At 42.3% G+C, this 26,627-nt stretch overlaps 1 protein-coding gene across 1 annotated transcript in view; it reads left to right on the top strand.

Moving 5' to 3' along the window:
• The window catches only part of LOC116511777 (IQ motif and SEC7 domain-containing protein 3-like), a 67,655-nt gene extending 41,699 nt beyond the window's left edge, over nt 1-25,956 (top strand). The window contains exons 5-11 of the mRNA XM_032221965.1: nt 2,724-2,863; nt 7,454-7,579; nt 11,721-11,820; nt 20,057-20,218; nt 24,257-24,349; nt 25,755-25,798; nt 25,882-25,956. Coding sequence (XP_032077856.1) covers nt 2,724-2,863; nt 7,454-7,579; nt 11,721-11,820; nt 20,057-20,218; nt 24,257-24,349; nt 25,755-25,798; nt 25,882-25,956 — 740 coding nt within the window. The remainder of the gene's footprint in view (nt 1-2,723; nt 2,864-7,453; nt 7,580-11,720; nt 11,821-20,056; nt 20,219-24,256; nt 24,350-25,754; nt 25,799-25,881) is intronic.
• The last annotated feature ends 671 nt before the right edge of the window (nt 25,957-26,627 follow it).

Genomic DNA, 26,627 nt, shown 5'->3' with positions numbered 1-26,627 from the left:
TGATTTCAGATTATATTCAAAATTTGCATTGTTAATACAACAATTTAGCCCATTTAACAAATGTAAATTTTTGAAGAATATCTTTCTGTACCATTAAAATACATACTAAGCAAGTTTTCAACAGGCTCTTGACTTGGATAAAAACCCTGATTTTTTTAAAAAAGAAAAATCTCACTCAGCTTGCATTGCAAAGAATTTAATTCAGTTCCTAAGTTCTGTCATAACTTTAATAAAAAATGAATTGATCTAGAAACATTTTTATATTTTTATATTTCCAGCCAACATTGTTTCATTCTCTGTGTGTTAAAAAATAGAGGATTAATTAATATACCACCAAGGAGCCTTAAAAGAGCCTTATTTGACTTCCATGTCACTTAATGTATTTAATACGTGACCATTTTCTGCCTTAAGGTGATAGGAAACCATGAGCCAAGGTGGCGCAGTGGTTAAATGCAGCACTGCAGGCTACTGCTAGATCAGCAGGTCAGCGGTTCAAATCTCACCGGCTCAGGGTTGACTCAGCCTTCCATCCTTCCGAGGTGGGTAAAATGAGGACCCAGATTGTTGGGGGCAATATGCTGACTCTCTGTAAACCGCTTAGAGAGGCCTGAAAGGCCTATGAAGCGGTATATAAGTCTACTGCTATTGCTATTGCTATAATTCCAATCTTCGTCCAGTCTTAAGATTCTCGAAGAGCCAAGTCAAGGTCTGGGGCAACAGGCAGCATTCGAGTTGCTAACCTCTAAATTAAACCAAATCTAAGTGTAAACCCAAGTGTATCCTGAAGTAGAAATTATTGTTGTCTGTAATTATGGCCAATTATGGCTGTAACTTGGAAATCTCCAGTGTGGAATTTGCTGCAGCCAATGGTCCCAGTTGCATGCTTACCTCAATTTTTTTTACATTTTTCAGCTCTTGTTTTTGTATATATGCACTCAAACCTACTTTTAAAGCACAGAACAAAGTTTAATAGGAAGCTGGGACGATAAAAGCAAAACATTACCTTCAGCTTTGCTCCTAAGGATGATTTTTGGCCCTACATGTATTTCAGGCCTAGAAGCCATCTTTTGCATTGGGCCTTTTGGTCTGCCACATTTACTGCTGTGGGAAAATGGGAGAGGGGATTATATGGAGTATGAGAGATTTATAGTCAAAATAACATTGCTTTCTCAGAAAGTCAAGGACACGTTGCCCTGCACCTGGAAGGGTGTGACTAGAAGGCATCTCCAGTTTGGGACGGTGCCTGATTGGGCCATGTTTGAGGGACTTCCAACCTCGGAGTCTTCTTTTGTTGGGGTTGTTACTTGGAACCCTTAAATTTAAGACTGAAAAATGGTGTTGGAAACAGCTAAACACTTTGCTTGAAAAATGTGTCCACTTGTCCATAGAAAAAAAAAATGTCAATCTGGAACCTCTGTAAAGCCAGAGAGGAGGGCAAGGAGCCATTTCAACATTTCTGATCAATTTGTGATTGGTCCCATCCAGGTTATAGTTATTTGATGAAGGGTAACTCCTCCAAGGGCATCCATTATCTTTTCTCAAAATTTTAGGGGCATTAACTGACCACAAATGGTAGGAAATTATTTGTACAGGTCCATAACCTCTGGAGGGGGAAAAGGGATGTAAGCTGTTATTTTGTATTTTTATTATTTATTTATTTATTTATTTTATTTTATTATTTGTTTTATTGTTTTATTGTTTTATTGTTTTATTGTTTTATTGTTTTATTGTTTTATTGTTTTATTGTTTTATTGGTGTATTGGTGTATTGGTGTATTGGTGTATTGGTGTATTGGTGTATTGGTGTATTGGTGTATTGTTTTATTGGTGTATTGTTTTATTGTTTTATTGTTTTATTGCTGTATTGCTGTATTGTTTTATTGTTTATTTTATTATTTATTTTATGATTTTATTATTTATTTTGTCAATTATGTATTAGATAACATATATAAGTATAAACATGATCTTGGATATATGAAATGGATACGAATGAAAAGAAACATTAGGGCAGGGATGGTAGGCAGGTTGGTGTGCTTCTACACACCCCTTACAGACTTCTTAGGAATGGGGTGAGGTCAACAGTAGACAGGCTAAGGTTGAAGTTGTGGGGGTTTGAGGATGTAACAACAGAGTCAGGTAGTGCATTCCAGGCATTGACCATTCTGTTGCTGAAGTCATATTTTCTGCAATTGAGTTTGGAGCGGTTTACCTTAAGTTTGTATCTATTGTGAGCTCATGTATTGTTATGGTAGAAGCTGAAGTAGTCATTGACAGGTACGACGTTGTAGCAGACAATTTAATGCATTGCACTTAGGCCAGACTGAAGTCGGCATAGTTCTAAGTTGTCTAAGGCCAAAACTTCAAGTCTGGTGGAATAAGGTATTCTGTTGCAAGCAGAGGAGCAGAGGATGCTTCTTGTGAAATATCTCTGGACTTGCTCAATTGTATTAATGTCCGACATGCAGTGCGGGTTCCAAACAGATGAGCTGTACTCAAGAATTGGTCTAGCAAATGTTTTGTATTCTCTGGTTAGCATTACAATATTACCAAAGAAGAAGCTACACAAGATTAGGTTAACTATTCTTAATGCCTTTTGGGCAATATTATTACAGTGGGCTCTGGCACTTAGATCATTAGATATGAGTATTCCAAGGTCCTTGACAGAGTTCTTGAAGAATGATGATTGAATAAAAAAAGAATGTTTATATTGTTTTGACTTAACAGGAGTGGATGATGGAGCGGACATTCCCCGCGACTTGGTGGTGGGAATTTATGAAAGGATTCAGCAGAGAGAGCTCAAATCCAATGAGGACCATGTCACTTATGTCACCAAAGTAGAAAAATCGATTGTGGGAATGAAAACGGTGAGCCTTTGCACATCATTAGTCAACATCTATTGTATTATGCGGATGAAAACTGTAGTTTTCTGCGGTTACTTTTATTTAAGAAGAAAGGATAGTATCTTAATATTGTCTATTTCGGCAGCAATTCTAACGAATTTAGCAGCAAGTCTCAGAGTTCTCACAGGGCATGGACAAAGAAGTCAAGATGGAAGTTCCAATGGTGTTATCAAAGTTGTGCTTCTTTTCTTTGTGTTCCGTCTTGACATGTTTTTAACCATAAATGGGGATTCCCCTGCCTCTAGCCAAGAAGGTCTTTTTCATTGTTCATTGAATCCAGTGGTGGGATTTAGCCAGTTCGCACCGATTCGCGAGAACCGGTTGTTAACTTTCTAAGCAGTTCAGAGAACCGGTTGTTGGAAGAAATCGCCTTTTGGTTTTTTCCACTCTATAGGACTAGTCCTCTAAGGAAGTCAGGAAGGAGACATTCTAGTGTTGTTTCCAACCTAATCTTTATTGCCCTGCTTACAGAAACTGCCTCTCTGGTTAACCCTTATTACATTGTAACAGCTAAGGCAAAGCGCCCATTGACCTGAGTGACATTGAGTTGGCCTTGCCCACCCAGTCACATGACCACCTACCCATCTGGTCATTAGGGCAGAGAACCGGTTGTTAAATTATTTGAATCCCACCACTGATTGAATCCTACCTGATTGCAGATGCCATCAAAGGACGAACCTGGGAAAATCACCATGGAAACCAATTACTTTGTCACAAAGGAAATCATAGCTTTTACTTTAGATTAGGGGTCTCCAAACATGGCAACTTTGACACTTGTGGGCTTCAACTTCCAGAATTCCCCATTCTAGCTGGGAAATTCTGGGAGTTGAAGTCCACAAGTTTTAAAGTTGCCAAGTTTGGAGACCCCTGCATTAGATCAGTGTTATTCCAATGTGAAAACTTTAAGATGTATGGACTTCAACTCCCAGAATTCCGTAACCAACATGGGAGTTGAAATCCATACATCTTAAAGTTACCATGTTTGAAAAACACTGCAGTAGACTTTCTTGTGCTGCTTACGTCCTATTTTCTTTTCTTCTTCATTTTTATCTAATATTCCTATCTATGTCAATCTGCTTTTTTTTGATCCCACCTCCTATTGTATTTTTAATATAAATATTTTGCTCATGAAGTTGGATGAATGGATATGTTTGATTCCCCCCCCCCCCAGCAATGATGAGGGACATGGTGGCTCAATGAACTTGTCGATCAGAAAGTTTGGCAGTTCAAATCCCTTTCGCCACATAACAGAGTGAGCTCCCGTTACTTGTCCCAGCTTCTGCCAACCTAGGAGTTCAAAAGCATGTAAAAAATGCAAGTAGAAAAATAGGAACCACCTTTGGTGGGAAGGTAACAGCGTTCTGTGCTCCTTCGGTGTTTAGTCATGCTGGCCATATGACCACGGAGACGTCTTCGGACAGCGCTGGCTCTTCAGCTTTGAAACGGAGATGAGCACCATCCCCTAGAGTCAGGAACGACTAGCACATACGTGCGAGGAGAACCTTTACCCTTACCTTATTACTTGGGAACATATGCTTTGTGGCCCTAAATGGAAAACAGAGTTCCAAAGTAAAAGAAAGTTACATTTGAGTTTTTTTCATGTTCACCTTTACTAGAAGCAAGCCCAAGATACAACTTTGTTTCCAAATTATATTTTTCACTTCCCTTTGCAAATTTTTGTGTCCTTCCAAGGCTTTCTCCCACTGAAATGTGGTCAGGTAGGAGTGTCCACAGGGAGAAAGGATCAAAACGTCAAAATTATGGCCTCAAGCATGCGGTCAATGTCCCTTTCCTTTTCGATATGCATTATGACGTGCGTGGTTGACATTTTGACTCTTTTGAGTCATCCCTGGGGTGCCTTAAATTCCTCCAGATGTGCCTGTAATGGAATTCCATAATGTGAAGTTCAAATAATAAGTGCTTAACTCTAACAAAAGTACCCACACAGAAAGACAGAATATTCTTTAAAAAGGTCCCCAGAACATGGGCTATTTAAACAATCCTATGAGAACAAAATGACCCAGTAATTCTGGAAGAATCAGTGTCCATTGGAAAAGAAATATCCGGCTGTTAAAATGACTGCAGTGCACTGCTTAAAAGGAATCTGGTGGCAGAAAGCCTCATCCGGACACTCCTTTTTACAAGAGATGCTGCAATATTTTCTTGCAGATCTCAAGACAACAACGTGTCCTTTTGCTGTTCTCCATCGTTTGAATTAGCAATTTCCAGATTCTCCCCAGAAATACACTTCGTAGCTTTAGGCCTTAGGCCTGCATAGCTATATATTCCATAATTGTGGTTATATCTGCAGATTCTTATGCCTTCTGTTCTGATTAGGCAGGATAAAGAGAATTGATGAACAGAGAAAATCCTGACATAGTTTCCCTTGTGACTCTCATAGCTGCCAGAAAATAACTTGATATATTCCATGTTATAACAAGTTTGTGGTGGAGTGTACACATGATATAGGTGAAAACCTGCCGATTCCTTTCTGTAACACTGCTGTAATATTCCTAAACTGCTGTTGTGGAGATAAGCAGTGATGGAATTCATCTGGTTCACACCAGTTCAGGTGAACCGGTTCTTAAATTACACCCCCCCCCCAAGCTATCAAAGTGGATCCTGGGTGCTGCACTGTGCTACAATGGAGAAGCGGGCAATGGAGCAGCCGATGCGAGGGAAGGAGAAGGCTGATCCTCCTTCTTCCCTCGTGCCAGCCGCTGCATTTCCCATTTCTCCATTGCAGTGCAGCGCCCAGGATCCACTTCGATAGCGGGAGGGGGGGTAATTTAACAACCGGTTTGCCCAGGGTCAGGTTGGCCATTGCAGGAGGTTCATCCCACATGTGTGGCGGAACTGGAGGAAAGGGATGGGCCACGCGTCCCATGATGGCCAATCTGACCCTGGGCAAACCAGTTATTACATTCTTTGAATCCCACCAATGGAGCTAAGTATAGACCACCATAGTGGTGGGTTTCTGCCAGGGTTACTGCCGGTTCATTGCACATGCATGCACAGTTGCCATTAAATAGATCTGTGCAAGCACAGAACATTAAAAATGTCCAAAAAATCCCATGCTGCGGTGACTGGGGAGCTGGTTCGGGGGCGTAGCGAGTCTGCCATCCCTATTGGTTCAGTGACCCAGTTACCATTTCCACTACCGTTTTACCCAAATTGGTGCAAACCGATAACAACCCAGCTCTGAACCACCAGCCATTTTATGCCAGAGAAAGTTTTCTAGATTTATCAGGGAAGAAATAAGTGATACCCCCTTCCTTCTGCAGCCTGATGCATTGGAGAAGCATGAGTTAAAGACTAAGCTTGTTTCCCATAATGAGCACCACAGGTTTACTTAAAAATTTACCGTATTTTTCTGAGTATAAAATGCACCGGAGTATAAGGCGCACCAAGATTTTGAAGAGGCAAATTAAAAAAAAGAAAGTTTTTGCACTCTGCAGACCTCCCCAAAATGGCCCGTTTTTCACAAAAAGGGCCTAGTTTTTTTTTCAAAAAAAGGGCATGAATAGCCTTTAGGAGGCTTGCAGAGTGCTCCTGGGGTGTGGCCCTCCCAAAACAAGCAAAAAACAGCCCGTTTTTCATGAAAACGGGCCCCTCCCTCCTAAATGGCACGCATAGCCTTTAGGAGGCTTATAGAGTGCTCCTGGGGGCTGGGGGGGCACAATTTAGCAAAAAACGGCCCATTTGTTGCTCATTTCTGCCCTCCCCAGTCTCCAGGAACAGTCTGAAAGCCTCCTAGAGGCACTGCATGACCATTTTGGTGAAGGGGCAGAGTTTCTGGAGGCAAACAAATGCTGTATTCAGTGTATAAGACGCACTCAGATTTTCAGCCTCTTTTTTGAGGGAAAAAGGTGCGTCTTATACTCCGAAAAATACGGTAAATCTTTATTACATCCAGCCAGGTCAGGGCCCTAGAAGAAAGCTGAAAAGGAAAGAGAGGAAAAGAAACAAACAGTTGCTTCCCAAAGAGATTGATCTTGGTCAGTTCTTCCCTCTGTCAGGCTTTCACACAAAGAACTACCCACAAGGATAAATGTCCATATTATACATTGCAGTTAGTTTCACTGATCCTAGCCACAGCATTTGCAGTGGGAAACAAAAGAACCAAGATAGTGGTTGTGGAATGGTGACCAAAGCCCTCATTCTTTGTATGTGCATTTGTTTTTCTTGGGGTTCTACTTTCTCCATCCATTTCTGGCTGGATAGGCCAGCTGGTTTTCCTTGCCGAATCTGGAATAGAAGGTCCCTATCTTCACAACATCTAACAAGTTGAACATCCAACAATTGAAAGAAGCTGCGTTTGACAGGGTAGCATGGAGGGCACTTGCCTATCAAGTCGCCAAGCGTCGGATGCGACTAAATGGTTAAAACAACAGTATCTTCGCAACAGACTTCAAAACGGAACATCTCATGATGAAATTATACGTTCTAGGGCCGCTGAAGTTGCCCAAAGGTCTTGAAACTGCATGGGATCATAAATGTGTGTTGCAATTGTGGTTGTGGAGGAAACCTTCCCACTCAGTCTCTTTCTTGCAGGTGCTGTCTGTGCCTCATCGCCGGTTGGTCTGTTGCAGCCGCCTTTATGAAGTGACAGATGTGAACAAAGTGCAGAAACACGCTGCCCACCAGAGAGAAGTTTTTCTCTTCAATGACCTGCTGGTGGTAAGTCAAAGTTAAATCTTTGACTTAAGAATTCAGTGCAGTTTAGAAAAAGGTCAGAGGACCCCTGTCCTAGGATCTGGATTTTAAATGCACCTCTCCTTACGGAATTCCCTCTGAGTCAAAAGCTAGCACAGCCGGAAGAACATTATGCTTTCATTCCCATTCATAGGATCCAAAGTCCTGTTGGATCCAGGGGAGGGTTCCGGCAGAGACTACTGCCAGTTCACTCAAGGACGTGACCTTCTTGCACGTGTGCTTGAGGCGCGCTGTACGTGCATGCACAGTACAACTAAATTTGCTCTGTGCATGTGCAGAAGCAAAAAACAAGATGGCGGTGACTACAGTGCCACCGAGAGAACCTTTTTGGGAATGTGGCAGACCTGGGTCGCTGCCGGTTCCAGCAACCTAGGCCGCCAAGCTACTACTGGTTCAGCTGAACCGGTCCGAACCGGTAGGACCCCACCACTGATTGGATCTGGGCGAAGGAAGTTCAGGAGACCAGTCCTGTAACTTCCCACACATATTCAGACAAGTATGCAATTGTTTGCAGCTGCCTAATATTTTATGTGGCATAATACCTCAGAGCTTTCATGGCTGTACTGAGGCCAAACACCATTTGGCAGCCAGTGAAGTTGATTGAGATGTGGAGTGATGTTCCAAGCCGTTCCTCTCTTGTTGAATAGTTGCAGCTATGCGCTAAGCGAGCCAAACATTTCTCAGAAGCAGCCCTGTGTAGGTTTTTCCTTCACTTGCATACAACCGTATTCCCACACCAGAACAGCCTATTTTTGTGGTATTTCCTTATAGCTTTTTGACATTTCCTTATAATCCCTTACTAGCACTGATGATGTTACCTGGTCTGAGTAATGAAATGTCTGTAAGAAAACAAGCAAGCTCAGAGAGCACCAAGGACCCCTTATAATGTGGCCTTCTTCTCATCTCTAACTGGAGGCCACTGAAAGTTCTCCTTAGCTATGCCAATGTTAAAGCCATACTTTCTCGTTTGGGCAGGCAACAAGGCATGATGGTTTTATCACAGGTGGAGTCTGATGTTCTTTAGTTATCATGTGGTGGATGCCATGGTCAGGTGACTGTGGCACATTGGCCTAGTGGTGAAGATGTTCACCTCCCACTCAGAAGGTTGAGAGTTCAATCCTAGAGAGCTGCTGATTTGATGGTGTGCATCGTCACCACTGGGGGTGGGGATTGTTGTTTTTCATTTTCTATTTTCTATACTGTGTTTTTACTGCTTCTAAGCCGCCTAGAGTCACTGTGAGCAAGTAGGCGGCCATATAAATTACCCAAATATGAATACTGAAGAATGAGTGAAGATAAACAGATTAAGAAATGGGAAATACCATTCTACATCAGCATAAAATGGACAAACTTGGCACTTTGATCTGTCCTCAGTTAACTTTGATGCCATACTAGACATTGTTTTGTAGAGCGTAGTCTAAGCCAGAGACACTGAAATACTGTTTGTAACACTCCCTGCTTCGGGGAGCCTAATGGTGTTTCTAATGAGTTGTTCACATATTATGGCCAATCTATAATTACTGCTGAGCTTGGTTTGTTTGTTTTCCTAATGAAATCTGAGAATTGGGTATTCTAAGACACAGTTTGTATCAATTCCCAAAATTCAGCTATTACTGTACATTGGAAGTTGCAGGTTTGTTGACCGAAAATGGTCACGTTTGCTCCCATTAGGGAGAAAGCATCTTGTCTGAGCAGATTAATTACCACCCAATTAAGAAGCCTTTGGAGAGTGGGATAATAAGTGCATACAGATTTAGAATCTGAGTGGGTAGAATCCCCCTCAGCACTGCTCTGAGACAGGATGTTGATACCTAAAGCCAAGGCCTTAAACATACAACAGCAGTAGTGGTGGGATCCTACCGGTTTAACAACCAGTATGGTAATCATGTGTTTCGCTGCATGTGCGTGCACAGTTTTACCAAAACTTGCCTTCCACGTTACTTCTTGGGGAGTAACACAGCTGAGGCATGGCAGTCTGCTCTGGCGTGCTAATCAGCTGAGTGGATATAGGCACCGTATTTTTCGGAGTATAGGACGCACCTTTTTTCCCCAAAAAAAGAGGGTGAAAATCTGGGTATGTCTTATACACTGAATACAGCATTTTTGGCCTCTCAGAACCCCACCCCTGTGCATCCCGTTTTTTGCAAATAAGGACGTGCAGAGGGTTTGAGAGGCCTGCAAAGTGTTCCTGGGGGCTGGAGAGGGCAAAATCAAGCAAAAATGGCCTGGTTTTGCTTGTTTTTGCCCCCCCCCCCAGCTCCCAGGAGCACTCTACAAGCCTTGCAAAACTTATGCATATCCTGTTTTTTGCAAAACACAGACACGTGAAAAACGGGCCGTTTTTTTGCTCATTTTTGCCCCTTCAGCCCCTAGGAGCACTTTGCAGGCCTCTCAAACTCTCTGCATGCCCTGTTTTTCACAAAAAATGAGGCATGCAGAGGGTTTGGGAGGCCTGGAGAGTGCAAAAACTTTTTTAAAAAAAATTACTTCTTCAAAATCTTGGTGCGTCTTATACTCCAGTGCGTCTTATAGTCCAAAAAACCAGGTAAGTAAAGCACAAGGGCGGGCAGGCCAACCTGATCATTGGAGTGAACTGGTTCACTCTCAACTGGTTGTCAGAGCTACCGGTTCACCCAAACCGGTCCGAACTGGCTGAATACCACGCCTGAATGCCAGCTGTTAATCAAGCCAGAGAAACCCAGGAAAGCAAAATACTACCTTTTGCTCATGCATTGCTCCTTGTATCCTCCAAAGTGTAAGGAAAGAGTGAGTGGATCAAGCCCTGAAAATACCAATTTTTACTGCCAAACTGGGTGGCTTCAGTGGCCTGAAAGGGACTGCAGAGGATGCACCCTTGTTTCATGAAAGAGGAATGCAGGGAAACTGCTAAGCAAAACATCTGAGCAATTGACAAGTGTGATTTGACAGGAGTCCCTCTGGAGGAGATAATAGAAATCCACTCTTCAGCATGGTTTTCACTCACTTCTCTACTCTCAGTCACAAGACTGTAAGCTAAACAATTTCTTCCAGGCAAGATGAACATAAAGTTGTTGTGCAATTTGCATCTGTGTGAATGTTTGAGATTTTTTTTAAAAAAGAACTTATATCTATGACATAACCCAGGCAGAAGGAAGGATAAGGGGACTGACTCTTGAACTCCCAGATTGCAATCCTTCTCCACATGGATTGTCCTATTTTCCATCACCCCCAACACTTTGCCTGACACTTACATTGGAAGGAACTCTTCCAATTCACATCCTCCTTCCAGTGCAAGGAGCTGATAGGGGATTAGTGGTGATGTGATATAGCTTGAAAAACACAATTAGCCAAAAGAGTACCATCCCCTTCTCATAGCAGGACTCCTAACCAGATTAGTCCCGTGCAATTCCTATGTCTTTATTTCTAGATTTTAAAAATGCACGCAGATTGCTTGCACTACAACAGGGGTGCCCATCCTAGGCAATTTTAAGACTGTGGACTTCAGCTCCCAGAATTCTGGTAGAAGGTACAAAGTCTGGGAGTTGAAGTCCATCAGTCTTAAAGTTGCCTAGGTGTGGACAGCCCTGTGCTACAACAAGGGGTGTGAAGGGTGACACATCTAAATAATTTAGACTAGGGGTGTGCAATGTAAAGCCCGGGAGTTTCATTGATCTTAGATTTGGATGTGCAACCCAATGTCCCTTCAGATTTTATCATCAAACTAAAGGCCCAATCAGAATTGATGGACTGTGTTGATTCATTTAGACCCAGCATGTGATAATACTTAGCTGATCTGGCTGATCTTCACAATTTAAGTAGGATCAGACCTGATTATTGCTTGGACTGGATCCCGCAAGGCATGTTTTTCAGCTTTACTCTTTTCTTTCACCATGCCCCATCTTTTTGGGGTATGTCCCCTCACACCACTCATAACCCCATTGGGATCTCATTCTGATGACCATACTGTAGTTGAATGGTATTATTTGGACCTTAAACCTTCCTGTTTTCTTTTGCTGATCTGAATGAAAGACTTTCTGTCTCTGTCTGTCTGTCTGTCTATCTGTCTCTCTCTCTCTCTCTGTGTCTTTGTATCTCTCTTTCTCTCTTCATCTGTGTCCTTTAACAGATTCTCAAGCTTTGCCCCAAGAAGAAAAGCTCTTCAACCTACACATTTTGCAAGTCAGTCGGCCTCTTAGGAATGCAGTTCCATCTGTTTGAGAATGAATGTAAGTTTATCACAGTCTACTTGGCTCTCTGCCTGATGACACTGGAGGGGATAAATGCGCCGTCTTTCATGGGTTATGGAAAGAGGCTCATTCAAGAGAAAGAGCAAAAGTAGTGTTCTGGTTATGGTGAATGTTAGCATTTAGAATCTGAACTGGGGAGCCCCCCCCCCCCCCCGTGTTAATTCAAACTGAGCCATGGTGACTTTGGGCCACTCCTTCTCTCCAGTCCAATCGAATACATAGAGTTGTTGATGGATAAACAATAAGAGAAGGGAGTGTAGCGTATGCTACCTTACATTCCTAGGGAAACATGAGAGACAAATGTCTATGGAGATTCTCAGTCATCCAGGTCATGGTTGTCCCAAAGATGCTTTTTTCAAAAGGCAACTGGACATTCTGGTTTTTCTTTGAAGACGTTTCACTTCTTATCCAAGAAGCTTTTTCAGCTCTCAACTCCTCAGAACTGAAGAAGCTTCTTGGGTGAGAAGCGAAACGTCTTCAAAGAAAAAACAAGACAGGCTAGTTGCCTCTTGAAAAAAGCACCTTTGGGATGAGATACAAATGAATGAATAAAAAATGCTTGAAGAAAAGTTGGTTTGTCTACCTCAGAGTCTTGACTGGTTAAACTCCCTTAAACCATGATTCCAACTCAGGCAGTCCTCAACCTACGACCACAACATGAACCCCAAATTCATGTTGCTAAGTGAAACAGAAGTTAGGTGAATTTTGCCCCATTCTACCACCTTTCTTGCCACTGTGGTTAAGTGAGTCCCTGCAGCTCTTAAAGTAGTAACATGGTTGTTAAGTGAATCTGCTCCCCCATTGATGTTGCTTGTCAGAAGGTCTCAAAAGGGGTTCGCAGGACCCCAGAACACTGGAACTGTTATAAACAGGACTCAGTTGTCAATCATCTGAATTTTGATCCTGTGACAATGGGGAGGAAGCAATGCTCGTAAGTGTTAAAAATGGTCATAAGTCACTTTTTCCAGTGCCGTTGTAACTTTGAACTGTCACTAAATGAACTCTTGCGAGTCGAGGGGCTACTTGTACTTCCATTACTTCCATAATTCCATACCGTATAAATTCATTCAATTTGACAAACAAGCAAAATAAAATAAAACCCCACCCCAAACAGACAAAGCTTTGTAAAATCATATAATAACTTAAATAAAAATCTTCAGTAGACCTGAAGAGACATACAGTGCAGTGGTGAAATTCAATATTTTTTTACTACCGATTCTGTGGGCGTGGTTTTGTGGATGTGGCAGGGGAAGGATATTGCAAAATCTCCATTCCCACTCCACTCTGTTGGGCCAGCCGGAGGTGGTATTTGCCTGTTCGCCGAACTACTCAAAATTTCCGCTACCGATTCTCCAGAACCTGTCAGAACCTGCTGAATTTCACCCTTGTTACAGCGGCTGTGGAATTCTGAATGGCTGGGTGAGATGAAAAGGTAAACCAGGAGAATATTCAGAAAAGAAAGCATGCCTGACAATATTTTGTTGGAAACCTCAGTTATAGGCTTAAATCAGGGGTGTCAAACTCAAGGCCCAGGGGCCGGATCCAGCCTGTGGGGTGCTTAGATCTGGCCTGAGCGGACACCCAGGAAACAGTGAAGGAGTAGCCCGTGGTGACTGTGCCAAAGAAAACTGAGCTCAGGAGGGCCATCACAGCGGAAAATGGAGCTTGCAATAGCCACATGTGGCTCTCCTGAGCTCCGTTTTTGCTGGCAGAGGGTTGCCGGAGGCCATCACAGCCGAAATTGGAGCTTGTGAGCCCATTTTTGCTGGCTGAGCATTCGGGCCACCACAGGCACCCCCGACACGAGTGATGTCAAGCTGACCAACCTGGCCACGGCCACCCGGGCCCCCAGAGGTCAAACACTGATGCAGCTCTCAATGAAATCGAGTTTGACACCCCGGCCTAAATGAACAACAAACAGAAATGAAGAATCATCGGACAATCATAGAATCCTAGGGCTGGAAGGGAATTTAGAGATCATCTAATCCAACCCCCTGCCCAGGGCAGGAATCTGCCGACCCTCCCAAAAAAATAGCCTCCACACTTTTGGTTGAAAACCTCCGGGGAAGACTCTGAAAAGTAGGCTGTTCTCCTTCTGTACTTAGTAACACACACAACCAAATTTCAGCTTCTTTCATGTTTGGAAAAAAAATCTAAACCCCTGGATCATTTATCACTGTCTTCTTTTTCAATATTTTTGGCCTCTCAATCTAACCCAGAGATTTCCCCATCCAAGTAGCCTGATGAGAATGTCCTACACTTATATGTGTGTGTGTGTGTGTGTGTGTGCGTGCGTGCGTACGTACGTACATACATACATACATACATACATACATACATACATACATACATATATATATATATATATATATATATATATATATATATATATATATAGTGTAGGACATTCTCACCAGGCTACTTGGATGGAGAAATCTCTGGGTTAGATTGGGAGGCCAAAAATATTGAAAAAGAAGACAGAGCCGAGGTGGCGCAGTGGTTAAATGCAGCACTGCAGACTACTTCAGCTGACTGCAGTTCTGCAGTTCGGCGGTTCAAATCTCACTGGCTCAGGTTGACTCAGCCTTCCATCCTTCCGAGGTGGGTAAAATGAGGACCCGGATTGTTGTTGGGGGCAATATGCTGACTCTGTAAACCGCTTAGAGAGGGCTGAAAGCCCTATGAAGCGGTATATAAGTCTAACTGCTATTGCTATTGCTATATATATATATATATATACACATATACACATATACACATATACACATATACATATACATATACATATACATATACATATACATATACATATACATATACATATACATATACATATACATATACATATACATATACATATACATATACATATACATATACATATACATATACATATACATATACATATACATATACATATACATATACATATACATATACATATATATATATATATATATATATATATATATATATTCCTCAGTTCCTTTAAAAACAAAATCTTCCGCAGTTTGACTGTGTCTTGTTTTGTATTTCCAGTTTTATATGGAGCTCTCTGATTGATTTCAGGATTGTTGCATAAGTGGCTTTGCCTTTATTTATTTGTTTTTCTCTGCATAAATTAACATATGCAAGCCACTGTGTATTGCAAACTAAAAATGCACAAAGAACGGAAGGCTGTGACTGAGGCGTATAAAAACATGATGGAGTTGGACACTGCGATGGACATGGGGACACGCTCAAATTCTGCATGAAGTGAAAGCTGACTGCCTTAATGTTTTCAAACAATGCAGAGCTGTAGGAGTCAAAATGCCTGTGTCTAGTATCTTATGTACTGCCTGCGCGGTGGAATGTGAACCTGGAGAATCGGTGGAGAGAAATTTTGGCAATCCAGAGATTTCCCATGGAAGCAGTAGAAAATCTCATCAGAGGGAGGCGCTGGTTAAGAGATTGCACAGTCCTGAGTTAGATGGAAGAGTAGCGAAGTTGTTCAGGATAGCCACACCCTAGAATCCCTCCGGATATGGCAATAGCAATAGCATTTAAACTTACATACTGCTTCACAGTGCTTTACAGCGCTTTCTAAGTGGTTTAGAGCAGTGGTTCCCAAACTTGGCAACTTTAAAACTTGTGGACTTCAATTCCCAGAATTCTCCAGCCAGCTCTGTCTTAAAGTCTTAAAGTTGCCAAGTTTGGGAACCACTGGTTTAGAGAATCAGCATGTTGCCCCCCAACAATCTGGGTCATTTCACCAACCTCAGGAGGATGGAAGGCTGAGTCAATCTTGAACTACTAAGGATCGAACTGCTGGCAGTGAGCTGAATTAGTCTGCAATACCTCATTCCAGCCACTGCGCCACTGTGGCTCCTGTTTTATCTAGAAGGTTGTGGCTTTAGTGTGCTCTGATTCTATCATTAGGTTTAAGCAAATAAAGGATTGGACTCGATCAGATTTTGTGGAGTTGTCTTTGGGTTTGAGCCTGCCAATATGTGATTTTCTCTGAGACTGGTTGAGCTGGCAACTTGCATATAGAATTCTCTATTCCTTGTTAGGAAAGCAATGAGGAGAAGACTACATTTAGATCAAGCCAAGAGAGATCCTCTGATGATAGCAATAGCACGTAGACTTGTATACTGCTTCACGTGCTTTACAGCCCTCTCTAAGCAGTTTGCAGAGTCAGCCTATTGATCCCAACAATCTGGTTCCACCTGGGAAGGATGGAAGGCTGAGTCAACTTGAGCCTGGAGAGATTCGATCTGCCAAACTGCTAGCACCCGGTGATCAGCAGAAGCAGCTGATCTATTAAAAAAACACGCTGTTAGAAATAATGGAGAAATACAGGTGATGCTTGTATGATGCTTGCACTGAAGGGAGCCGAGGTGGTGCAGTGATTAGAGTGGAACCCTGCAGGCTGCTTGAGCTGACTGCTAGCTGCAGTTCAGCAGTTCAAATCTCATCAGGCTCAAGGTTGACTCATCCTTCCATCCTTCTGAAGTGGGTAAAATGAGGTCCCAGATTGTTGGGGGCAATAGGCTGACTCTGTAAACCGCTTAGAGAGGGCTGTAAACCACTATGAAACAGTATATCAGTCTAAGTGCTGTTGCTATTTTGAACCATGGGATTCTCATTATGCTTTTATTGGAATCCATAAAGTGTAGGGAGACGATGGAATGTATTTTGCATTTTTGTCTACGTATGTCAGCACTTGAGTGATTTCATAAAACAAGCTGAAGATGGAGTAGATACAAATTACACTTTTTGAATGAATACAGGGCTCAGCCTTCCATCCTTCCGAGGTGGGTCAAATGAGGACTCAGGATTGTTGGGGGGGCAATAGGCTGACTCTGCAAACCATTTAGAGAGGGCTGTAAAAGCACTATGAAGAGGTATATAAGTCTAAGTGATATTGCTATATTACAGTAATGAAAAGACTGCAAGCAAACAATGAAAAGTCAGAGAGCACCAAGGACTCCACAACTTCATCTCTTCTGTTATGGGCTTACATTATAGTAGTTGAAACTCCTTTCCTAATACTGCTACCCTGATGGAAGTATGCACACACACACACTCACACACTCCTTCTTCACACACTTGCATAACCCCACACCGCACAGCTCCCGTTTCTAATGAAAAAGACATCCAGGTTCCAAACATAGAACTCCGTGTCAGGACTTATTTGATTCTTACAGCGAACAGCAGAAAGCAGTGAAAGAATAAGAGTCGCAAGAATTACTGTGTTTTTCGGAGTATTTTCCCCTCAGAAAAGAGGGTGAAAATCTGGGTGCATCTTATACACTGAATACAGCATTTTTTGCCTCCCGAAACCCCGCCCTCTTCACCAAAATGGCTGTGCAGAGCCTTTAGGAGGCTTCCAGAGTGCTTCCGTGGGTTGGGGAGGGCATAAATGAATGAAAAACGGGCTGTTTTTTACTCGTTTTTGTACCCCCCCAGACCTCAGGAGCACTCTATAAGCCTCCTAAAGGCTATGCATGCCCCTTTTTTTAATGAAAAACGGACTGTTTTGGGGAGGTCTGCAGAGCGCAAAAACTTTTTTTATTTGCCTCTTCAAATGGTGCGTCTTATACTCCGGTGTGTCTTATACTCCGAAAAATACGGTCGTTTAATGCACAGTGACATCCCCCAAGTCTTGAAATGGAGGGCCAATCATGGCCCATGATTCTTGAACTCGATGACCCGAACGAGGTAATCTGAAATCACAGGATGTGCAAGACGTCCGGAACAAAAGCTGTTTCTCAGAAGTTGTTTGGCATAAACGAGGCCATATCTGTCTCTGTGTATTAGGCTAAGTGCAGAAAGAAGTTCTGCAAGGCAACATTTCCTTTCTTCTCCTTAAATCTCATTGTATACTTACCGCAAAGTGTCTTGTTACAGACACAAGCTCCCTGCCTTCACCAAAATCCAAATCGGTTCTTTGTTCTCTGCTATTTATAGAAGATCCTTAAATCCTTGATTTTTTAAAAAAAAATGGGAATCTAATGTACCCATTAAATGTGCTTACGATCATACTAACTGGAGGATCACCAGTGACTCTGGAGGATGATAAGACAACTTGCCTTAATCTAGGACAAATGAATTATCTAGCATTGTTTACTCTGGCAATGGCTTTTTTTTCCAGGTCACAGCAGAGATATCGCCTAGTACCTGCCTTTCTATCTAGAAAACGACAGGGAATATCTTGCAAGGAGACAATAGAAATAACAGACTGGATTTTTTTAAAAAAATACTAGTTGCAACCACATAACATATTAAAATGGGATCACTTTAAGTGATTATGATTATGTTCGCCTTTCAAGGTAGACCAGACTAGGAAACTAAAGTTGTTAATTGTTGTGGCCAGTTGACTGCCAGCCCCTCCAGCAGCTGAATCAAATGAGGAGGAGGCGTGGGAGTCAGGGTCAGCACCAAGGCAACCTGAGAGCTCCGAGGAGGAAGAGGGAATGCAGCTGGCAGAGAGAGAGAGACAGAAGCGGAACCTGGGCCATCCATCAGCCCTCAGATGGAGAGTCAACAGCCCCAAGGTCTGGAGGGGGCTGATGAGGAAGAGGAGGAACAGCTGGGTCTAGTGCATGATGTGCAGAAGGCAGAGGAGAGGAGAGCAGTGGAAATCTATGGGCTGATCCTTGGGACGGAAGAGCCACCGCTGCTAACAAAGGCCCATCCTAGCTCTGGGGATAAAAGGCAGGGGGCGGAGATGAAGAGATGTGGCAGACAACTATTCATCTTCCTGCCGGACAGACTTGTTAGCCTGCTGTGTGTGTTTGTGTGTGTGTGTTTGTGTGTGTGTGTGAGAGAGAAACTTTTTGCCAGGGCTGCTGGCGCTCCTAATAAAGGGAATATTTGTTTAACTACAGAGGGTTCGTCATATTGGTTAGAGCATAAATGCTAATATTGTACAGGGAGCTCTCGACTTCCAACCGCTCCTTTGGCAACTGTTACAGAATTACAGTGGAAACTGGAAAAAAGTGATTTATGGCTGGTCCACACACTTACGATGGTTGCAGCATCCCCGTGGTCACATGATCAAAATTTGAGCACGTGGAAACTGGCATGTATGTATGAGGGTTGCAACATCGCAGGGGCCACGCGATTGTCATCTGCAAACGTCCCAGCTGGCTTCCCACAAGCTAAGTCAAGGGGGAAGCCAGATTCACTTACTGATCATGTGAGTCACTTAACATCTGCAGTGATTCACTTAACAACCATGGCAAAAAGGTCACAAAATCAGGCATGTCTCACTTAACAACTGCCTTGCTTAGCAACAGAAATTCTGGCCCAAAGTACCCTAAATTGAGGACTACTTTTACTATAGGATTACTGTAACAGATCTTAAGGAGCCTGAATACGCTTCCCCCCTCCTTCCTGTTACCATTGGTGGAACTATTGAGCATCATGTCTGACATGCTTTCCCAAATTAGATTTCTGCTCTACACTCGGATTTCATTGATCTGACCATTTCCTTGGATGTGGCTCCTTCTCCTATTCCTCAAGATTGTTCCTACTACTTTATAATGCCTTGCTAAGGCCACACTGGGAATACTGCATCCAGTTTTGGTTGCCATAACATAAAATAGATGTTTAGACTCTAGAAAGAGTGCACAGATGAGCAACAAAGATGATTAGGGGACTGGAGGCTAAAACATATGAAGAATGGTTACTGGAATTGGGTATGCCTAGTTTGATTAAAAGAAGGACCAGGGGTAATATTATAGCAGTGTTCCAATATCTCAGTGGATGCCCCCAAGAAGAGGGAGTCAAGCTCTTCTCCAAAGCCCTAAAAGGCAGGACAAGAGGCAATGGGTGGAAACTAATTAAGGAGAGAAGCAAATTAGAACTAAGGAGAAATTTCCTGACAGTTAGAACAATTAATCAATGGAACAGCTTTCCTCCAGAAGTTGTTAATGCCCCAACACTGCAAGTTTTTAAGAAAAGATTGGATAATCATTTGTCTGAAGTGGTGTAGGGTTTCCTGCCTAAGCAGGGGATTGGACTAGAAGACCTCCAAGATCCCTTCCAACTCTGTTATTCTATTCTAAGATGCTCATTGCATGTGATGGTGATGATGAAGGAGGATTTATTATTGGCCATTCACTCCAGTCAATTTTCTAATCCCTCCCAGACATATGTTTTTTTAAAAAAAATATGAAGCCAATACTAATATTTTCAGAGGTTTTTTTTTCCCTCTCCTTTTTCATAGACTATCCCTATGGTATCACTTTGGTGATTCCAGTTTCAGGCTCAGAGAAGAAACAGGTGCTTCATTTCTGTGCCCTAAACGCTGAAGAAATGCAAAAGTTTGTGGAAGACCTCAAAGAATCAATAGCTGAGGTGATGGAGCTAGAACAGATTCGAATTGAATGTAAGACTCCCAGCGTGTTCCAGACTCCATGCAGTCATTCTGTCTGTATGTACATATGTCCGTGTCTTCTGTATTTTTTATGCTTATCATTGATAGAGACGCCATTTCAGATTTTTTTTAAAAAATGGGCTGGGGGAAACATTTCCAGGAAGGCAGAAATATCATTGTTTTAAATTGTATTCATTCAACTGCAGACATGCATGATTTAAGAGTGTTCGTTATAATTTCTAAGCCTCTCTTCTCTCCTCTCTCTTCTCTCTCCTCTCTCTTCTCTCCTCTCTTCTTACTTCTCTCCTTTCTCCTTTTTCCTCTCTCCTTTCTCTCTCCTTTCTCTCTCTTTTCTCTTCATAATAAATATAGGAACATAGGAACATTATTATCTGGGGTAATCGCTTTCCCCACTATAAACAAAAAAGTTATTACGAGTTACTGAATCCACATCCCAAGTTCAAACTTTGGTCTAAGCTATTATTTGTTTTAGCTGTGGTTTATACACAATGCTAAGTTGTAAATCGCCATTTACGAATCACAGTGGTTGAATTCAAACGCCATGTTAAAAGAGAATCCACCCTTATTATGAACTTAGGTGGTATACAAGCAAATGTAAGGTACTGAATCATTGAGCTTGTCAGAGATTCAATGTTCCTATGTTCCTATCAATAATTGCACAGGGAACCAGTAAACAAATTACTCCCTTGGTTCTGGAAATGGGTAAGATGGATAAGAAAATAATGAGAATATTTGAAAACAAATGTACACTGGATTAGTTCATATGAGTCCAGTATGCCCACACAATAACATCCAGGGCTTATGTGTATCAGAAAAACTTGGCATCATTTTTGGAATGCTATATGGATTATGTGCTCCTAATGGGACTGCTAATTAATTGCTTGGCTGCACAATCCTGCAAGTTCCTCTTCTTTCATTACTTACTGAATAATACTTCCCCTCACATACAAAAAAATATCCCTTCTCCATTTACTGTTGTATCCATTCAGTTGAAGAGCTCTCTAGCTACGGCTACAGTGATTCATCGTGGGCTAAACCTAAATTTGCAGAATCAAAATTCATCATGGAAACAGATATTTGCAAATTCAGGGAAGTAGCCCTTCTGGGTTTGTCATTCCCTGCTTTTTGGCTCAAGGAGCACACACCAAATCCAGGGGAAGAAATATGTGTCATTGCCCTGATTGGGGGAATTTTACCCAATCTACCCACCCATTTGTGATATCTTAGCCTAAAATGTAGATAGTTTTCCTAGAATTCTTGATGTTTTGTCAAAGCATAAGTAGAGGCGGCCCAAACTTTCATTTGTGTTTGTGTGTGTGCACCCACACGTACATGCACTCGGGTGGTATATTTTTCTATCTTTCCCAACTGGGTGTTTTCTCACTGTGGTAGACTATAGCTTCCTCCTACCTAGCCGCTGTGTCAGAAGATGCCTGCTAGCACCTTTTCCAACCACCAAATTTTAATAAAACCTTTCATGAGATGGAGCTCACTTCAACAGATGCCCGGAGTGGCTGGGCTGATGGAGAATTTAAATTGTGGGGGAGGAGAAGAAGGGAGGGGAACACAGATTGGTTATGCAGATGCATGTTATAAATACTCCTGTCAATTAACAATTGTACTAAAAAAACCTATTGTGTTTGTGGAGGCCTTCTGAGATGGCTTGAAATCTATTGTTGGATGTGAGTCCAACAGTATCTTCCCCCAGTGGTGTTGTTAAAGTTTTATTTTTTTCCCAAAAGGGCTCGTTTAAATTCTGTAATGAATTATCCTGGGAGACTGAAATGCTCTGATATTGCTTTGTCCTTGTCTTGAGAGCTGATGTCAAACTTGTGTCCATTAATTCTTTTGCACAAAGTTTGTCTGAGAGGTACTGAATCCAGAGGGACATTGCTGGCAGAGGATGGCATATATCACACTGGAGGAAGAGCAAGGGAAGGGCACCTTTAACCTTGTAGGTGAAGAGTTTTGGAGCCTGTGATACCAGTGCTGTTGAAATGAATATGGGGCCAAACATCTGCTTCCCATCTTAATATCATTTTCTCCTTGTGTCTGAATACCGAGGAGAATCTGCTTCAGGTTGGATGGCTTATATGCAAGTCTGGAACTGCTACACCAGAGTTCCCCAACTTTTTCGGCTTTGCAGACCGGCTAGGGGGGAGAATGTATGGTTCTGTATGAGTGGTGGGCAAGTGCATGTGGCTCCATTGGCGCAAGCACCAAGCATGCACACCCTCTGCTCGCTGTCAGGGTTCCAAGTAATGACTCCATAGCAAGACAGACTCCGAGGCAGGTAGATTCCTCAAAGAATACTTTTATTGGAATGATTCATATTGGCACATAGCTGGTGAAAACCGACTCTGAAGGTTCCTGCAGTTTTCACGTAATTAAAAGTAAACGTTTTTATACTTTTTCAAAACACACAGTCACATGGTCCAATTGCGGTGCTGGCTGGCCACTAGGTGGCATCATTCCGGCTTCCTCTGACCAGGTGTGAGAATGTCCTTGGTTCCCAAGAGAAAGTATGTTGTTTTGGCTACAGATTCCCCTCTATCTCAATTCCACCCTCCCTGTCCCTCAGCTCCAAGGTGGCAACGCTGAAGTGATGAAAATGGCTTCAATCAGGTCAGCTTCAGGGTTGACACTCGTGTAAGTGGAGGTGTGCATGCACATATGCATGCTCGCACGCTACTTCCGCATCCCAGTTCCACAAGGCTCAAGGCATGGTAGTGGACTATGGCTCAAGGGTACTACACACTTCCTGAAAAAGCTGTCCAGCATTGGTTGTAATTTACCAGTATAAATAATGTTGTTTACCAATAATCTGTTTGAGTGACTTGAACTATGACAACCACTGGAATTCTGTTCTGTTTTTGTGATCTATCATTTAACAGAACTGGGAATTGATCTGGCTCTGTTGATTTCTCTGTTGATGTAGGTGAGTGGGTTTCAGTCTCCTGAATGGCTGGCTTAATTTCATCGAACAAGCATCTCTTATCCAATGAATTAGAACAAATACAATTATAGCTCAGAGATGATAGCTAGAGATGATAGATTTAAGAGTGTGTGGTGGGTAGAAACCTGAAACATTTAAGCACACAGAGGTAATCTGTAGGCTTCATGTGTAATGTGATGTTCTGTATCTCCATTCTGCATTGTTACTAGGACATCAAGTAAATGGACTTGTTCTTCAAGGGCACTGCTGCTAAAGTTGCTAGTGAGCTGGAAGTTATTGAAAGCTTTGATAACATTTGATGAGCATTTTTTTCCATAGGTCCGTGTAGTCAAAATATCATCAGTGAATCTCAAGTAAAGGAGAGGTTTCAGGAGGCGAGGACTGAGGAAGCATTATTCTAGATTGGGATGGAGAATTTGGCATCTGACTTGAGTGTTCATGCTGTGATGCTCATCTGCAAGTCTATGTTGTTGCCAAAGTTTAAGGAGTCAAGGGTGAAGGCCAGGTCATACAATGGTACTTATAATCCAGAGGTGGGTTGCTCCTGGTTCGGCCTGGATTGGGCGAACTGGTAGTAGCGGTAACAGCGGGATGCTCCGCCCACCTGCCCAGATGCTTCTGTGCATGCGCAGAAGCATTGCGCGCATGCACCCAAATCAGTAGTAAAAAAATTGGCAACCCATCACTGTTAGAATCTGTCTCTCATCTGCCCTGCATTTCCATAACCACCCTTCTTCCCTTCTTTCTTCTACTTCTCTCAACCCAATTTAAAACCTACATGAGTTTAGCCACTTTGTGCATTAGAGGAAGTGAGCTGCAGCTCAGGAAAACTTATGGCTTTTAATAAAATAGGTACGACAGAAAAGTGCTTCCAGATTCCTCCTGATTATTTGCCACCGTAGACTAACATGACTCTCCTCCTACAATATCTAGCAAACATGATTGCTCTTTTTTTCTTTGTCACGTCCCTCTGTTTTTATTGCTGTTTTCTTTTGTTTTCATCTTTCTTTTTCTTTCTCTCCATTATATATCTGTACCTTCCTCCTCTTACCCCCATTCCCATGTCTTCTTAGGGGAGCTGGAGAAACAGCATGGGGCAAAGAATCTTTCCTTAAAAACCAATGGGGCTCAGATGGAAATGCAATTCAAGCAAGGATCTCCAGCAGGTTAGAATTTTCCCGGGTTCTTCACTTCCTACCTAGTACAACAGTCTGTCCTTCTTTGCTCACCTCATAACAACAAGGAAGAGAATAGAGAAAGGAAAGACAAAGCAACTTTCAGCAATAACATAACAGATCTTATCCTTGAAATGTCCCCAAGCTGATGTCATTTCAAAATAACTATGTTTCTCAAAGAACCAATTCCATATGCCATGCCATTTCCCCACAATTGGGGATTTTCCAGATCAGAATTAAAAGCTTATCATCTCACCTTTTAGTTACCTGTTAATCGGAGGGGGGAACCAAACCTGCAGAGCTCATGCTGATTTCTATGAATAGAATTGAGTTAATAGCCAATAGAAGCTCATTCTTTGAGCTATCAAGACATTTGCGAGTGTACATCTGATTTCATAATGCTGATGTTCCCCAAACTAGGTCATCCCTGAGAAGGGGAGAAGCAAAAAGGATAAACCTTATAGTAAACCAGGTGGACTGGTTTGTAGTAAAGGACTTTTCACCAGTCTGGAAGTGCTACCATATAGTCATTAAATTATAGAACTAGGCAGGATATATGAAGACATCGGTTTTAGACTAAAAAAACGAAGGTTCTTAAACAGATTCCGTAATCATTCAATTGTTCTTTTTGGAAAGGCAGAATAGGGAAATTATACTATCTTTACCAAACCATAGTTGGAGGAGGAGAGCTGAAAGTTAAATTAGTATATACCCAGTTGATCTATATCCTGGATAAGTCAGTACTCAACATATTTTATTTTCTCTCCCTCAAAATTATCTTTTCAGTTCCAGGAAGCAATTTTGAATTTGAATTTGAAATTTTCCTTTTAAAATTTGACTAGGATAGGAAGGATAGAAGCAGTACATATGGGATCAGGCCTAAATGAACCAATATTGGTTAAAATGATAGAGAGTGGAGAAACCCAGGTTGAACTCAACCTCCCATCTTGGAAGCTCACGAAATGACTAGCTACTAAGTAGCTAGTTACTCAATCGTAGTTCAACGTATCTCACGGGGGTTCTGTCATAGGACACAAATGGAGGTGGAATGTTTGGGTATGAGCTCCAAATAAATAAGAAAATGGTGGTAAGTAGAAGACGACACCTCTGTCAGGGATGTCATGAGGTTGATGTGACACAGCCAATAACTGAAGGCGAATTATTTTATTATTGCATTTTTGTTGCCAGGAAAGTGAACTTGTGGGTTTTTCTGCCTAGGGTGCCAAAAATATCTGACTTGACTTGACTATGATGTAGATTGATGGAAGATGGGCAGGGAGTGAAGCTTAGCAAGCCTAAAAAGTCTGGCCCAGTGTAGAATACCAACAGTTGTCCTAACTTATGGCGCAAAGAGTAGGTTGCACCACTGAAGGAAAGTCCTCTTTTATTTTCAAAGGCAAAAAAGATTTAGGAGAAAAAGGCCCGGAGAACACAGTGGAGGTAAGTAGAATGTGCAGCTGTGGAGGTAAGTAATTCTCCCCCAGTTCAGCCCTTCTTACATTCTCTGTTGTTTCTTTTCTCAGGTTTTAATCAATGCCTCCCCTGCCAGACTGACAATTTTACCAATTTCCAGAGATACAATAAAAAGTTACTGCTAGGACGGGTAATACAACTTTCAAATCCAGATTAAAGTTCAAAGCATTTTTTTTTTCAAGCCGTTTCTCTAATTGTTAACACATCCTTCATGGAGCCAGCGGCCGAACTCTGGAAACTAACCTGCTCCTTCCTCATCCCCACCCAGCACCCTTTCAGGAGAAATCAGAGACAGAGCCGAGATGAATCCCCTGGCAGCTCAATATCATGGCAGAATCTCCCCGATCCTCACTGCTCACCTGATCTTTCCCTCATAGCTCTTCTGCCCAAGAAACTGATGCCACGTTGGTGGCAGGCTGGGCAAGATTCCCCAGGGGGGGGCTGTGTTCTGATCGAGGCTTCCCAAGAGCATGAAACAAACTCCCGGTCCCAACAAAAAACCTCTTTTATTAATTTATTGTGAATTCTACTCATTCACAGCCAGCAAAGTCTTTCAAAGGAGGATTTACAGTCACAGACCTTATCTGGCTTGGAGATCTGACAGGCCGATATCTGCAGAACTTGGCAAGGTGTCTCGGAGAGTCACGAACCAATTAAGCGAACTAATTGCCTCCTGCAAATTCCATTCCCCCTCCTCTTTTATTTCCTCTGGGAGGGGGCTATTCATAATCTGGCCTTACTCCCAAGTCGACCCCTGTTCTTTAGTTATTCCCTTCATCTGGCAACTCTGCACATG

The sequence above is a fragment of the Thamnophis elegans genome, chromosome 7 (genome assembly GCF_009769535.1).
Source record: "Thamnophis elegans isolate rThaEle1 chromosome 7, rThaEle1.pri, whole genome shotgun sequence".
Taxonomy (NCBI): domain Eukaryota; kingdom Metazoa; phylum Chordata; class Lepidosauria; order Squamata; family Colubridae; genus Thamnophis; species Thamnophis elegans.
The sequence above is the reverse complement of the archived record's forward strand: the minus strand, read 5'-3'. Positions and strand labels throughout refer to the sequence as shown.